Source organism: Oncorhynchus kisutch, linkage group LG20 (genome assembly GCF_002021735.2).
Source record: "Oncorhynchus kisutch isolate 150728-3 linkage group LG20, Okis_V2, whole genome shotgun sequence".
NCBI lineage: Eukaryota > Metazoa > Chordata > Actinopteri > Salmoniformes > Salmonidae > Oncorhynchus > Oncorhynchus kisutch.
This window is the reverse complement of record NC_034193.2, coordinates 13,832,693-13,845,906: the sequence shown is the minus strand read 5'-3', so window position 1 is coordinate 13,845,906 and position 13,214 is coordinate 13,832,693. Positions and strand designations below refer to the sequence as shown.

The following is a 13,214-nucleotide window of genomic DNA, read 5'->3' as shown; positions in this document are numbered from 1 at the left end:
CAACAGGATTGGCATTTACTGTCATGGGTGGCCAAAAATAACTATCTCTAACTCTAAATATGATAATGGGTGTGATTATGGTTCAACTCTGGTTATTAATACCAACACTGGGGGTTATTTTACACCAATGAGTGGTAATTCAACATTTACAGAGTTAATAGTTAAGTTTATAGTTTAGGACCTCAAAATATGTTTTGGATTGTGTTGTGTTAAATAATTCAATTTAAATGATAAGATATTCACTCAGGATCTCACCTGGTGAAATCCAGAGGACTGAAAACAGATGAATGCAACAATGATGTCTCTGTCACTAACAAACACAGTTCACTCAAAATGCAAGGCACTCTGGGAAATAAGTCTTCCAACCAATGTCTGTATGGGTCCACACTTTCAGTGTTAGATTTAACATTCGAGAATTTTCTGTGTTGTTTCGCCGCTAGCCATACAAAAGTGCTCCATAAACAATCACACCAAATCTTATTGCAGGCTTCAATTTCATCTCTGAAATTAAGAAAAAAGATTTACTCCAAGCCAAGGCACAGGGGTAACCTCGAGACTACTAATCTGATAAGTGGGCTGTTTTCAAACTGGGAGAGAATTGTTTTGGTTTTTATTCATTTATTACTTATTAATTATGTATTTAAGATGCTAGGGAGAATATTATCTACATTTCCAGTCCCTAGTGTCTCGTGGAGAGTTTCAGAGAGAACAGTTTGGTTTACTATCTGTATTGAAAAAAGCTCCAGACACTTATCCAGGCAAAACACTATCATTTTCCCAAATTGACTCCTCTGTAACAGAGAAATATGATTTGTATTAGTTTCATGGATAAATTCGCTACTATGATAGGTAATGTAGTTGATGACTAAAATGAGCTCACGTACATCTGCGAGAGCTCAAAGAGGTGGTGGGGATCCCCGTTCTGGATGCTGTAGGTGATGACGTCTCTTTCACGGTCCGTTGCCTGTATCGACACAGAGAGGCTTCATGTTGCTGTTATTCCACTACTTTCACAACGACTCCAATAAAACAACAGAATGAAAAGGCATCAAGTTAAACCCATAGCGCAGTCCATAAATGTAATGTGGCGAGATCAAACCCAATTTCACAATGACTAAATTACTTCACACAGTGTCCAGTCCATTTCTACTTGACGCATTACAAACAATAGTTTGGTACACATTTTTTTACCAAAGTAAAACCTTTATTTGATGCGATATAGAACCCTTTTTTGAAGGTTCTATAAAGAACCATTCTCATAAGGTTATAAATGGAACCTGTATGGTGTTATAAAGAACCCTTTCCTAAGGTTCTATAAAGAACTATTCAAAAAGATATTGCACCAAAAGGGTGCCACTATGGTTGCAACCCTTTTTGGGGCTACATAGAACCCTTTTTTATGGTTCTTTATGGAACCTTTATGAAGAATGGTTCTATAAAGAATATTTCACAATCTGAAAGGTTTTTGGAGATCCTTTTGTAGAACCATACAGTTTTTTTTCTTCTCACTCACAGTTGTACAAAAAGAGCTGTGCGCAAACAACGCCCCAAAATATTCCAATGAGCCAATATTCTAATGTATTTAATTCTGGTCAGCCATATTATATTGTTAAACTTCCATAGGTGTTATTATTGTGTTAATTAACGAGTTGAATCTGGTGAGCTATGTCTGTAATAGAGGAGGGAAATGAGAAACACTGACTGATTTAATAACCATTCTCAATGGCCAGACAACTCTTTCACTAATAAAGGCCATAATCTTACATAACATGTAACATCATAACACAACAGATTACATAAACTGTAATGACACTCTCACTCACGGTTGTACAAAAAGAGCTGTGCGCAAACCACGCCCCAAAATATTCTAATGAGCCACCTCCCCTACACTTTAGTTATGACTAAAACAGTGATCTGTTCTGTAACCATTGAAGAGCTCAAAGGGTTCATTGAGCCAATATGGTTCCACATAGAACCATCAGCCTTCCCAAAGAACCCTTGAGGAAGCATCATTTTCTTTGTGTGTACAGTCTAAGAGGTCTACATAAACAGCGTGACCATCCCTTCTCATACAGACAAATCTGTAACATTAGTAACTGTCTCAGTCCCTTCTCATACAGACTAATCTGTAACATTAGTAACTGTCTCAGTCCCTTCTGAAACAGACTAATCTGTAACATTAGTAACTGTCTCAGTCCCTTCTCATACAGACTAATCTGTAACATTAGTAACTGTCTCAGTCCCTTCTCAAACAGACTAATCTGTAACATTAGTAACTGTCTCAGTCCCTTCTCATACAGACTAATCTGTAACATTAGTAACTGTCTCAGTCCCTTCTCATACAGACTAATCTGTAACATTAGTAACTGTCTCAGTCCCTTCTCAAACAGACTAATCTGTAACATTAGTAACTGTCTCAGTCCCTTCTCATACAGACTAATCTGTAACATTAGTAACTGTCTCAGTCCCTTCTCATACAGACTAATCTGTAACATTAGTAACTGTCTCAGTCCCTTCTCAAACAGACTAATCTGTAACATTAGTAACTGTCTCAGTCCCTTCTGAAACAGACTAATCTGTAACATTAGTAACTGTCTCAGTCCCTTCTCATACAGACTAATCTGTAACATTAGTAACTGTCTCAGTCCCTTCTCATACAGACAAATCTGTAACATTAGTAACTGTCTCAGTCCCTTCTCATACAGACTAATCTGTAACATTAGTAACTGTCTCAGTCCCTTCTGAAACAGACTAATCTGTAACATTAGTAACTGTCTCAGTCCCTTCTCATACAGACTAATCTGTAACATTAGTAACTGTCTCAGTCCCTTCTGAAACAGACTAATCTGTAACATTAGTAACTGTCTCAGTCCCTTCTCATACAGACTAATCTGTAACATTAGTAACTGTCTCAGTCCCTTCTGAAACAGACTAATCTGTAACATTAGTAACCGTCTCAGTCCCTTCTCATACAGACAAATCTGTAACATTAGTAACTGTCTCAGTCCCTTCTCAAACAGACTAATCTGTAACATTAGTAACTGTCTCAGTCCCTTCTCATACAGACTAATCTGTAACATTAGTAACTGTCTCAGTCCCTTCTGAAACAGACTAATCTGTAACATTAGTAACTGTCTCAGTCCCTTCTCATACAGACTAATCTGTAACATTAGTAACTGTCTCAGTCCCTTCTCATACAGACTAATCTGTAACATTAGTAACTGTCTCAGTCCCTTCTGAAACAAACTAATCTGTAACATTAGTAACTGTCTCAGTCCCTTCTCAAACAGACTAATCTGTAACATTAGTAACTGTCTCAGTCCCTTCTCATACAGACTGAATAGGGGCCATTGTTAGGAGCTATTCAGCTGTATAGAGTACACTTGTGGCCTGACAATGATAGTCAGGTAAGATTCTGAAGCAGATCCCACCGCTGCCACCAAACTATGGCTACAGATCAGGGTACAGATCAGGGTACAGATCAGGGTACAGATCAGGGTACAGTATGCTCAGTGTGTGCTACAGAACAGTGTGGCATTGTGAAGAAGCCTTGTCCCGGTGCTCACCTGCAGGCTGAGGAGTGTGGCTCCGATCCTCATGGCCTCGCTGACCTCCAGGCTGTAGAGAAAGCGGGGAAAGCGTGGGGGGCTCTGGTTGTTGGGGGGGAGCACCTCAATGTACACGGTGGTGATGGAGCTCCTGCGACGGGAGATAAGGATGGGGAGAAATTCATTCTGGGTGGAAAAAAACACTGATGAAGGCTGAGGGCTGAAATGGGTTGGTTTTAACTTTAACAATAAAAAAGCACTTTTATCAACTTCAACTCTCCACAAAGAGCTTCACTTCTGAAAAACAGAAACTGTAGGCGGCTTTTGTTTACATTTATGAGAATTTCTGTGTGGGATGTAGGGTTCTGTTGTCAGTGTTTGTTTTGTGTTTGTTGGGGGGGGTTGCTAGAAAATCTATATGATTGTCGGTTAAAAAGCTAGGAGGTACTGTACGTAGGTTGGACAAGAGTTAAGGTTAGCCAACTTAAAGCTGAAATCCGTAGTCGGTGCAATTGCCAGATCCGTTGCAATATTACACTAATATTACAATAATCCATAAAGAAGTTACTTCAAACAACAAACAGTGTTTTGTTTTCCACTCTGACCTATAGAACAGCACTATATACACTGCTATTTTCTTTCACCTCAATGCTGGATGCTCTTCTCCGTTTCATCCACCAAACAAAATAAATAACCAAGGTGCAGTGGCGAACTGTGGCGCGATTTCCCCCTTGACATATTTCAGCTGTAAATTAGTTTTTAGATACAACCTCTCCCAGTATCTGGTATAATCTGTATCCTGCAGCATTTAGAGAGAATCAATTCAATGGTACATCAAAACTTGAGATTGTTTTAGAAAAGCTGAAATAAACAACCTCTAACCTTGAGCAAGGTACAGTACTTCACTAGAGACTGAATCCCTGGTCAGTGAAATCACAGTTGTGTACAGAACACTAAGCTCCAAGTGTCTGAGTCGGGCCTGAACAGAATAAACATAATTGAATGATTACAGCAAGTCAATTTTAGAGAAACATGAGGGACCTTTTAGACTGGTTATTTGAAGACTGGTTATTTGAATACTTTTTTCCACCGGGGCAATCATGGCTGCTTTAGTCATAACGCCACTGGAAACATGAATCAAACGGTTTTGATCCTGGACATGCTCCACACAGAACACTGTAAATATAAGTAGCAACTTATCAAACAATTATACGAGCGTCAAACGCACACAGATAGGAGATAACCATTGATAAATACCTATTGTTCTCAGCCTCAGTGCTCGTGCACGACTTTGGCTATTTTGCATTTCAAAACACCCCCAACGAACGGCTGAAAATCACCCAGTAAAGCCTGTGAGGAATACACAAGGCCATACCATGAAATACGAAGTCGCAACCCAAAAATCGGAAAAAAAAACAACTTTTCCAAGACCAAAATATTGATAGTGATAGAGTCAGAGAAGGAGTACAACCAAAATGTTTTATTTGGCTGCTCAGTTGTGGCTTGACCAGTAAAATAAAACCTAGCTACAAAGAGAGGACCATTAGGACAATTCAAGCTACTTTAGCAATGGCAAATATACTTGAGTAGGCAACACTCCCCAATAAGCCATCCATCCTCAACAGCTCCATCCTGTAGGTGTGTAGGCCAACATTGCTGTTCTGCAGAATGAACGAGTTGTGTATACCAACTGGCCTCCTTACCACCATATTCAGCAACGTCTTTTATGCATTATTTTTTAAATGTATTTTAATTTGATTGAACCTTTATTTAACTAGGATAGTCAGTTATGAACAAATTCTTATTTACAATGACGGCCTACTAAAAGGTAAAAGACGTCCTGCGGGGACCGGGGCCTGGGATTAAAAATCTAATAAAAATCTAGGACAAAACACGACAAGACAAGAGAGACAACACAACATTACATAAAGAGAAACCTAAGACAACAACATAGCAAGGCAGCAACATATGACAACGCAACATGGTAGCAACACAACATGACAACATCATGGTAGCAAATCAACATGGCAGCAGGACAACATGGTAGCAACACAACATGACAACATCATGGTAGCAACTCAACATGGCAGCAGGACAAAACATGGTACAAACATTATTGGGCACAGACAACAGCACAAAGGACAAGAAGGTAGAGACAACAACACATCATGCAAAGCTGCCACAACTGTCAGTAAGAGTGTCCATAAATGAGTCCTTGAATGAAGAGATTGAGATAATCCACTGTTCCTAGGCCAGTTAACCCACTGTTCCCAGGCCGTCATTGAAAGTAAGAATTTGTTCTTAACTGACTTGCCTACTGCAGCGAACCGAAAAGAGGAGCGACCCAGAGATGTGTGTGCTTTGGGGACCTTTAACAGAATGTGACTGGCAGAACGGGTGTTGTATATGGAGGATGAGGGCTGCAGTTAATATCTCAGATGGGGGAAGTGAGGCCTAAGAGGGTTTTTATAAATAAGCATCAACAAGAGGGTCTTGCGACGTGTATACAGAGATGACCAGTTTACAGAGGAGTATAAAGTGCAGTGATGTGTCCTATAAGGAGCTTTGGTGGCAAATCTGATGGCCAAATGGTAAAGAACATCTAGGCACTCGAGAGCATCTTAACCTACCAATCTATAAATTATGTCTCCGTACTCTAGCATGGGTAGGAAGGTCGTCTGAATCAGGGTTAGTTTGGCAGCTGGGGTGAAGGAGGTGCGATTAAGATAGGGGAAACCAAGTCTAGATTTAACTTTAGCCTGCAGGTTTGATATGTGCTGAGAGAAGGACAGTATACCGTCTAGCCATACTCCCAAGTACTTGTATGAGGTGACTACCTCAAGCTCTAGGTAGTAATCACACCGGTGGGGAGAGGGGCATTCTTCTTACCAAACCACATGACCTTTGTTTTGGAGGTGTTGAGAACAAGGTTAAGGGCAGAGAAAGCTTGTTGCACACTACGAAAGCTTTGTTGTAGAGTGTTAAACACAAAATCTGGGGAGGGGCCAGCTGAGTTTAAGACAGTATGAGAGAGGTTCCTACTGCCTGAGCTATGTTGTTGATGTAAATTGAGAAGAGCGTGGGGCCGAGGATGGAGCTTTGGGGTACTCCCTTGGTGACAGGCAGTGACTGAGACAACAGATATTCTGACTTTATACACTGCACTCTGAGAGAGGTAGTTAACAAACCAGGCCAAAGACCTCTCAGAGACACCAATACTCCTTAACAGGCCCACAAGAATGGAATGGTCTACTGTATCAAAAGCTTTGACCAAGTCAATAAAAAAAGCAGCACAACATTGCTTATAATCAAGAGAAATGGTTACACCAATGAGGACCTTAAAGGTTGCAGTGACCTGAGCAGAAACCAGATTGCATACCAGAGAGAATACTATAGACATCAAGACAGCCAGTCAGTTGATTATTGACAAGTTTTTCCAACACTTTTCATAAACAGGGAAAAATAGAAATAGGCTTATAACAGTTAGGATCAGCTTGATCTCCCCCCTTTAAATAAAGGATGAGCTGTGGCTGCCTTCCAAGCAATGGGAACCTCCCCAGAGAGGAGAGACAGGTTATAAAGGTCAGATATAGGCTTGGAGATGATAGGGGCTGCAACATTAAAGAAGAAAGGATCTTAACCATCTGATCCAGGAGCTCCTTTAGCACCTCGGACTCAGTGACTGTCTGCAGGGAGAAACTTTGTAAAAGGGAGGGGAAAAAGAGGGAGGAGAATCGGGGCTAGTCGCAAGGGGTGGGAGATGAGGAAATGTTGGATGGGTAAGGAGGCATGGCTTTGTCAAATAGGAATGCTGACTTAATGAAGTAGTGATTGAAGAGCTCAGCCATGTGCTTCTTGTCATTAACAACCACATCATCAACATTAAGGGACATGGGCAGCTGTGAGGAGGAGGGTTTATTCTCCAGGTCTTTAACTGTTTTCCAGAACTTCTTGGGGTTAGACCCACAGAGAGAGAACTGCTCCTCAAAGTAACTAACTTTGGCCTTCCGGACAGCCTGAGTGCAATTTCTCATTTGCCTGAACGAGAGCCAGTCAGACTGAGTATGCATGTGCCGAGGTGGTCCTTGGTAAAGATTGCCACTCCTCCACCTCTGTCTCGCTCGAAAAAGGTTATAATCAGAAAGGTTAACATCAGTATTCAAAACACTCTTCCATAACCACATCTCAGTAATAACAAACACATCTGGATTGGAGCTGTGAACCCAGACATTCAATTGATCCATTTGAGGTAATAAGCTTCTAGCGTGCAGAAAACCCAGGCTTTTACGAGAGCAGATATCAGTGAAGCAGATATCAGAGCACAAATCAGAATTGGCGATAGCAATAGTAGATGGGCCAGGGTCTACATGCACATGTCCAGGTATCATCAGCAGTAATAGAATCAAGGCATGGCAGAGGACAGGGAGAGCTCTGCAGTGTTGATTTATGACATTTGAATGTGCATTAGATGGCAACAATATCATATTGTACGGCAATTTCATCAAGCAACATGAATACAAAGCCATCGAGAGGTGTTTAGAATAAAATCGTAGGCCAAGAGAGTCAGAGTCCCTAGTGTGGGAACAAACGTAGTCTGTCCCACGGTTGGGTAAACAAGAAATGGAATAGTCAACAAAGCATGCAGGAGTCATGAGGCAAATAGCAAAATAGCAAAATGTTATATGTTAGAGTTTGTTTTGCTGATGATTGCATTCGAAACATTGGCTCATCAAGGGCTGTGAGGTGCCGATCAGCAGGGTCCTGCTGAAAAGTGCCCGTTGCCAAAAACCCAAGTGTGGATAGCACTTGGATGTGCAGCGGAATGGCATGTGTTGCCTTTTTAAAGTAGGTCTTAAATCCTAATATTCTATAAAATTGGTTTTGGGAAATGATATCTGAACGGCCAATCTGTAATTCATGCAACAACAACAAAATCTCACCTGTCTCTAGAAACGTGCTCTCTTACTCCTCATCAGTAGAAGACGACGAACTTTACAACCTGTCTCTAGAAACGTGCTCTCTTATTCCTCATCAGAGGAAGACGACGAACGTTACAACCTGTCTCTAGAAACGTGCTCTCTTACTCCTCATCAGAGGAAGATGACGAACGTTACAACCTGTCTCTAGAAACATGCTCTCTTATTCCTCATCAGAGGAAGATGACGAACGTTACAACCTGTCTCTAGAAACGTGCTCTCTTATTCCTCATCAGAGGAAGATGACGAACGTTACAACCTGTCTCTAGAAACGTGCTCTCTTACTCCTCATCAGAGGAAGATGACGAACGTTACAACCTGTCTCTAGAAACGTGCTCTCTTACTCCTCATCAGAGGAAGATGACGAACGTTACAACCTGTCTCTAGAAACGTGCTCTCTTATTCCTCATCAGAGGAAGATGACGAACGTTACAACCTGTCTCTAGAAATATGCTCTCTGTGAAATGCAGCGTGTGACAGATACCCCAACAGAGCAAGATCTCTCATTCCCTTTCCCATTATCTCAGTCGTTTGTAGTATTCCAACAATGGTTTCATTTTCATACGTGCCTTTAATTTAACAGATTACTGTACTTTGTATGGATTATTCTCAAAACAGATTTACTGATGTGATAGAAGTATATGCCTGTCAAGATATGTTGCATGAATTCACAATGGAAATACAATCAAATTTGACAAATACTTGAATTATTACTCTCACAATTTCAACATATATTTTCTCTATTCTACGCTTGACAAGCAGTTCCCTTATTCCACCGCAAATATCACACTCTGCGTGGAAATGATCCCACACATGGTTGACGCACCGATTTGTTCCTACGCATGATTGATAAACGAGGCCCCAGATTATAACGTGGTTCCTCCTAATCAACACAGTCTTATCTTGCGTGTTTGTCCTTGACTCAAGATAAAGGCTTACAAGGATCTTTGTGCGGCAAAACTTTTACCTGGCATGTTCGATGAAAGACGAAATTCCCAAAACTGCTGCCAAAGAGACCCCCCAGCCCTAACGTTTTCCTCTTCAGATAGAACTGAGCCAATAGTCACTGCCAAATTCACTACATTTCTCTTTATATTTCAGCCTGTTGAGCTATATTGATCCTGTGGCCACCAAGCTTTACAGAGGGCAAAAAGGCAACACAGATTGAATTGAGTTGGAGGGTAGGCATTGCAAATCATTATGAAAAGCCTCTAGTTTCCGCTTTGGGTGCCAGACGGGCCAGTAACATCTTCCTAGCACAATTGTGTTACCCTGCAGAACACTATAGATTTAACAGAGAGAGAGAGAGAGAGAGAGAGAGAGAGAGAGAGAGAGAGAGAGAGAGAGGAACAGACAGACAGAGGGAGAGAGAGGGGGAGGGAAAGAGCAGAAAGAGAGAGAAAGGAAGCGAGTCTGTGACAGAGAGAGAGAGAGAGAGAGAGAGAGAGAGAGAGAGAGAGAGAGAGAGAGAGAGAGAGAGAGAGAGAGAGAGGGATGGAGAGAGAGAGAGAGAGAGAGAGAGAGGAACAGACAGACAGAGGGAGAGAGAGGGGGAGGGAAAGAGCAGAAAGAGAGAGAAAGGAAGCGAGTCTGTGACTGCTGCAGATGGAATGGAAAGTGACTTGTCCTCTGCGTCTCTCAGCCTTTTTACTGGCCACGCCAGTTCCTAGCCTCCACTGCCCTACTCCACCTTTCCATCCTCAAGCTCCCCTCCTCGTTCTCCACACCCCCAGCTCTACCCATCCTCCCCTCCAGCCTCCCACCCCTCGGGGCTTCCCACCCCCAGCTCTACCCATCCTCCAGCCTCCCACCCCTCGGGGCTTCCCACCCCCAGCTCTACCCATCCTCCCCTCCAGCCTCCCATCCCTCAGGGCTTCCCACCCCCAGCCCTACCCATCCTCCCCTCCAGCCTCCCACCCCTTGGGGCTTCCCACCCCCAGCCCTACCCATCCTCCCCTCCAGCCTCCCACACCTCAGGGCTCCCTGGGGCTCCCTATTAGCCTCACCTCCTCTGGGACCCCGGACCACTATCCACAGCCTTCACGGTCAGCGTGTAGGAATGTCCCACGGCCAGGGAGACGCCAGGCACCACGGTGATCACTCCCGAGCGGTTATTGATGATGAAGTGTCCTTGATCCCCCGCCAGGATCTTGTAGGTCACAAGCCCATTGGGACCCCAGTCAGCATCCAGAGCCGTCAGCTGAAAGGGAGACAAGAGAGGAAGTCTCTCACTCGACAGTGTCCTCTGGTGTCCTAAGCCCAGGGACTTCACTAGGGGAAGGCCATCTATCCCAATATTTTCCCCACATTTCAAGGAATACGGAAATGTTTGATTCCTCGCTGATATATTCTACACATATCAAATGCATATTAAATATCTTGCGTTGGGGGATTATTAAACATTTATGGCAAATACAGTCAGTGATTTTGAAATAAGGAAGTAGAAACTGATATCATAATCAAATGCAGAAATACCTTTTAACATTCGCATAATCCAATTATAACATACTTCATATTCAACATGTAGAAAAGTGGCCACACTTTGATAGAAATCTCTAAACATGCATGTGTTTACGTAGTAGAACGCTACAGTGTGTGACTAAGAGCATGTATAGTGTTATTCTCCCCATACGTCATTCTTAGACTTTACATACTGTAACTCAAAGATGACTGACGAATGAGACAATGCAGTCACAAGCACCTCATCAACAGTCATTCAACCGACAAAGAAACTCATACCTGCCATTATTAACGTGTTCCTGAAGCATAACCAGCCTAACCGGGCTAACCAGCCTAACCGGGCTAACCAGCATTAACCAGCCTAATCGGCCTAACCAGCATTAACCAGCCTAACCAGCCTAACTGGGCTTACCAGCCTAACCGGGCTAACCAGCCTAACTGGGCTAACCAGCATTAACCAGCCTAACCGGCCTAACCAGCATTAACCAGCCTAACCGGCCTAACCAGCATTAACCAGCCTAACCAGCCTAACTGGGCTTACCAGCCTAACCGGGCTAACCAGCCTAACCGGGCTAACCAGCATTAACCAGCCTAACCGGCCTAACCAGCATTAACCAGCCTAACCAGCCTAACTGGGCTTACCAGCCTAACCGGACTAACCAGCCTAACCGGGCTAACCAGCCTAACCGGGTTAACCAGCCTAACCGGCCTAACCAGGCTAACCAGCATTAACCAGCATAACCGGGCTAACCAGGCTAACTGGCCTAACCGGGCTAACCGGGCTTACCAGCCTAACTGGGCTTACCAGCCTAACCGGGATAACCAGACTAACCAGCCTAACTGGGCTAACCGGCCTAACCAGCCTAACTGGGCTAACCGGCCTAACCGGGCTAACCGGCCTAACCGGGCTAACCGGCCTAACCAGGCTAACCAGCCTAACCAGGCTAACCAGCCTAACCGGGCTTGCTATGAGAGAAACAGAGATTAAACTGCTGAAATTGGACCTTTTCTGGCAGTCTTTTGTTTCTTTTAAGTATCAGAGTGACTGACTGGACTGGGCTCATGCTCTGACTGTGAAACAGGGGTTCTAACAAATGACCCACAATCCTCCCAATGCCCAGAGGGGAACAGCCTATGACAGCAGCCTGCTGAGAGCTGAACCAAACAGTCTGCTACCACAATAACTCAAGGTTTACTAATGCTATTACTCTAAGTAAGTGGATGGTTTGGGAAAACAGCGAGTGAGTACAACATATTGATTACCTGTAATATTGTTTCCCCAGGCTGCATATCTGTGTAAACATTGACACTGTAGGAGGTGTTCGGAAAGGTCGGTGTGTTGTCATTGGCATCGATCACTGTGATATTAATGGCCACTGGAGTACTCTCCTGAACTCCATCAGAAGCCACCATCTATAGAGAAGGGAAGTGAGAGCAAGAGCGAGAGAGAGAGAGAGCGAGAGAGAGAGAAAAATGATCAAAAACCTCAGGACACACGTGTATGCAGTAGAGAACTCCACAACCAATATATCCCTGACATGTTCTGTCAATGCAGAAACCAATGGGACAGTCCCTGACAGTCACAGGACAGAAAAGGAAGCTAAGGGACCAGTGGTCAAAAGATGAAAGATTGAGAGCAATACCCTTATTGAAAGCTGTAGGCTTTACAGATATTAATTCATCACAATGACTAAACAAAGCCCATTGTCTTAACAACAACGTACAGTAATAAAGACTACAATGCTCTTATAACTCCAATGGTGATTGCATACCATTATTGTTTATCTCATTAGGTAAAGTGTGTGTGTGTGTGTGTGTGTGTGTGTGTGTGTGTGTGTGTGTGTGTGTGTGTGTGTGTGTGTGTGTGTGTGTGTGTGTGTGTGTGTGTGTGTGCGTGCGTGTGTGTGTGACAGTGTGTGTGTGTGTGTGTGTGTGTGTGTGTGTGTGTGTGTGTGCGTGCGTGCGTGACAGTGTGTGCGTGTGTGTGTGTGTGTGTGTGTGTGCGTGCGTGTGTGTGTGTGTGCGTGTGTAGTTGTATCTGACTGTCAACTTCCACATAGAACACAACCGCTCACACAAATTAACCGAGAGTAACAGCAACTTCAAAAACAAAAGAGCATGCAACAAGCGTCAAACAGAAAGAAAAGCACTTTGATCCTCAGTTGAGCAGGAAATAAAATACCATCCGTGTTCAAAGCTCTCCCCATTAACTTTTAGAGTTGTACTTCTT

The 13,214-nt window shown here is 43.2% G+C and overlaps 1 protein-coding gene across 3 annotated transcripts in view; it reads right to left on the bottom strand.

Moving 5' to 3' along the window:
* The window catches only part of LOC109865117 (protocadherin-15-like), a 295,294-nt gene that overhangs the window by 113,358 nt on the left and 168,722 nt on the right, over positions 1–13,214 (bottom strand). For all 3 annotated transcript variants that reach the window (XM_031799628.1, XM_031799630.1, XM_031799629.1), the window contains 4 exons: positions 12,248–12,397; positions 10,531–10,724; positions 3,567–3,699; positions 885–964 (listed from right to left, as the gene is read on the bottom strand). In XM_031799628.1, coding sequence (XP_031655488.1) covers positions 885–964; positions 3,567–3,699; positions 10,531–10,724; positions 12,248–12,397 — 557 coding nt within the window. The remainder of the gene's footprint in view (positions 1–884; positions 965–3,566; positions 3,700–10,530; positions 10,725–12,247; positions 12,398–13,214) is intronic.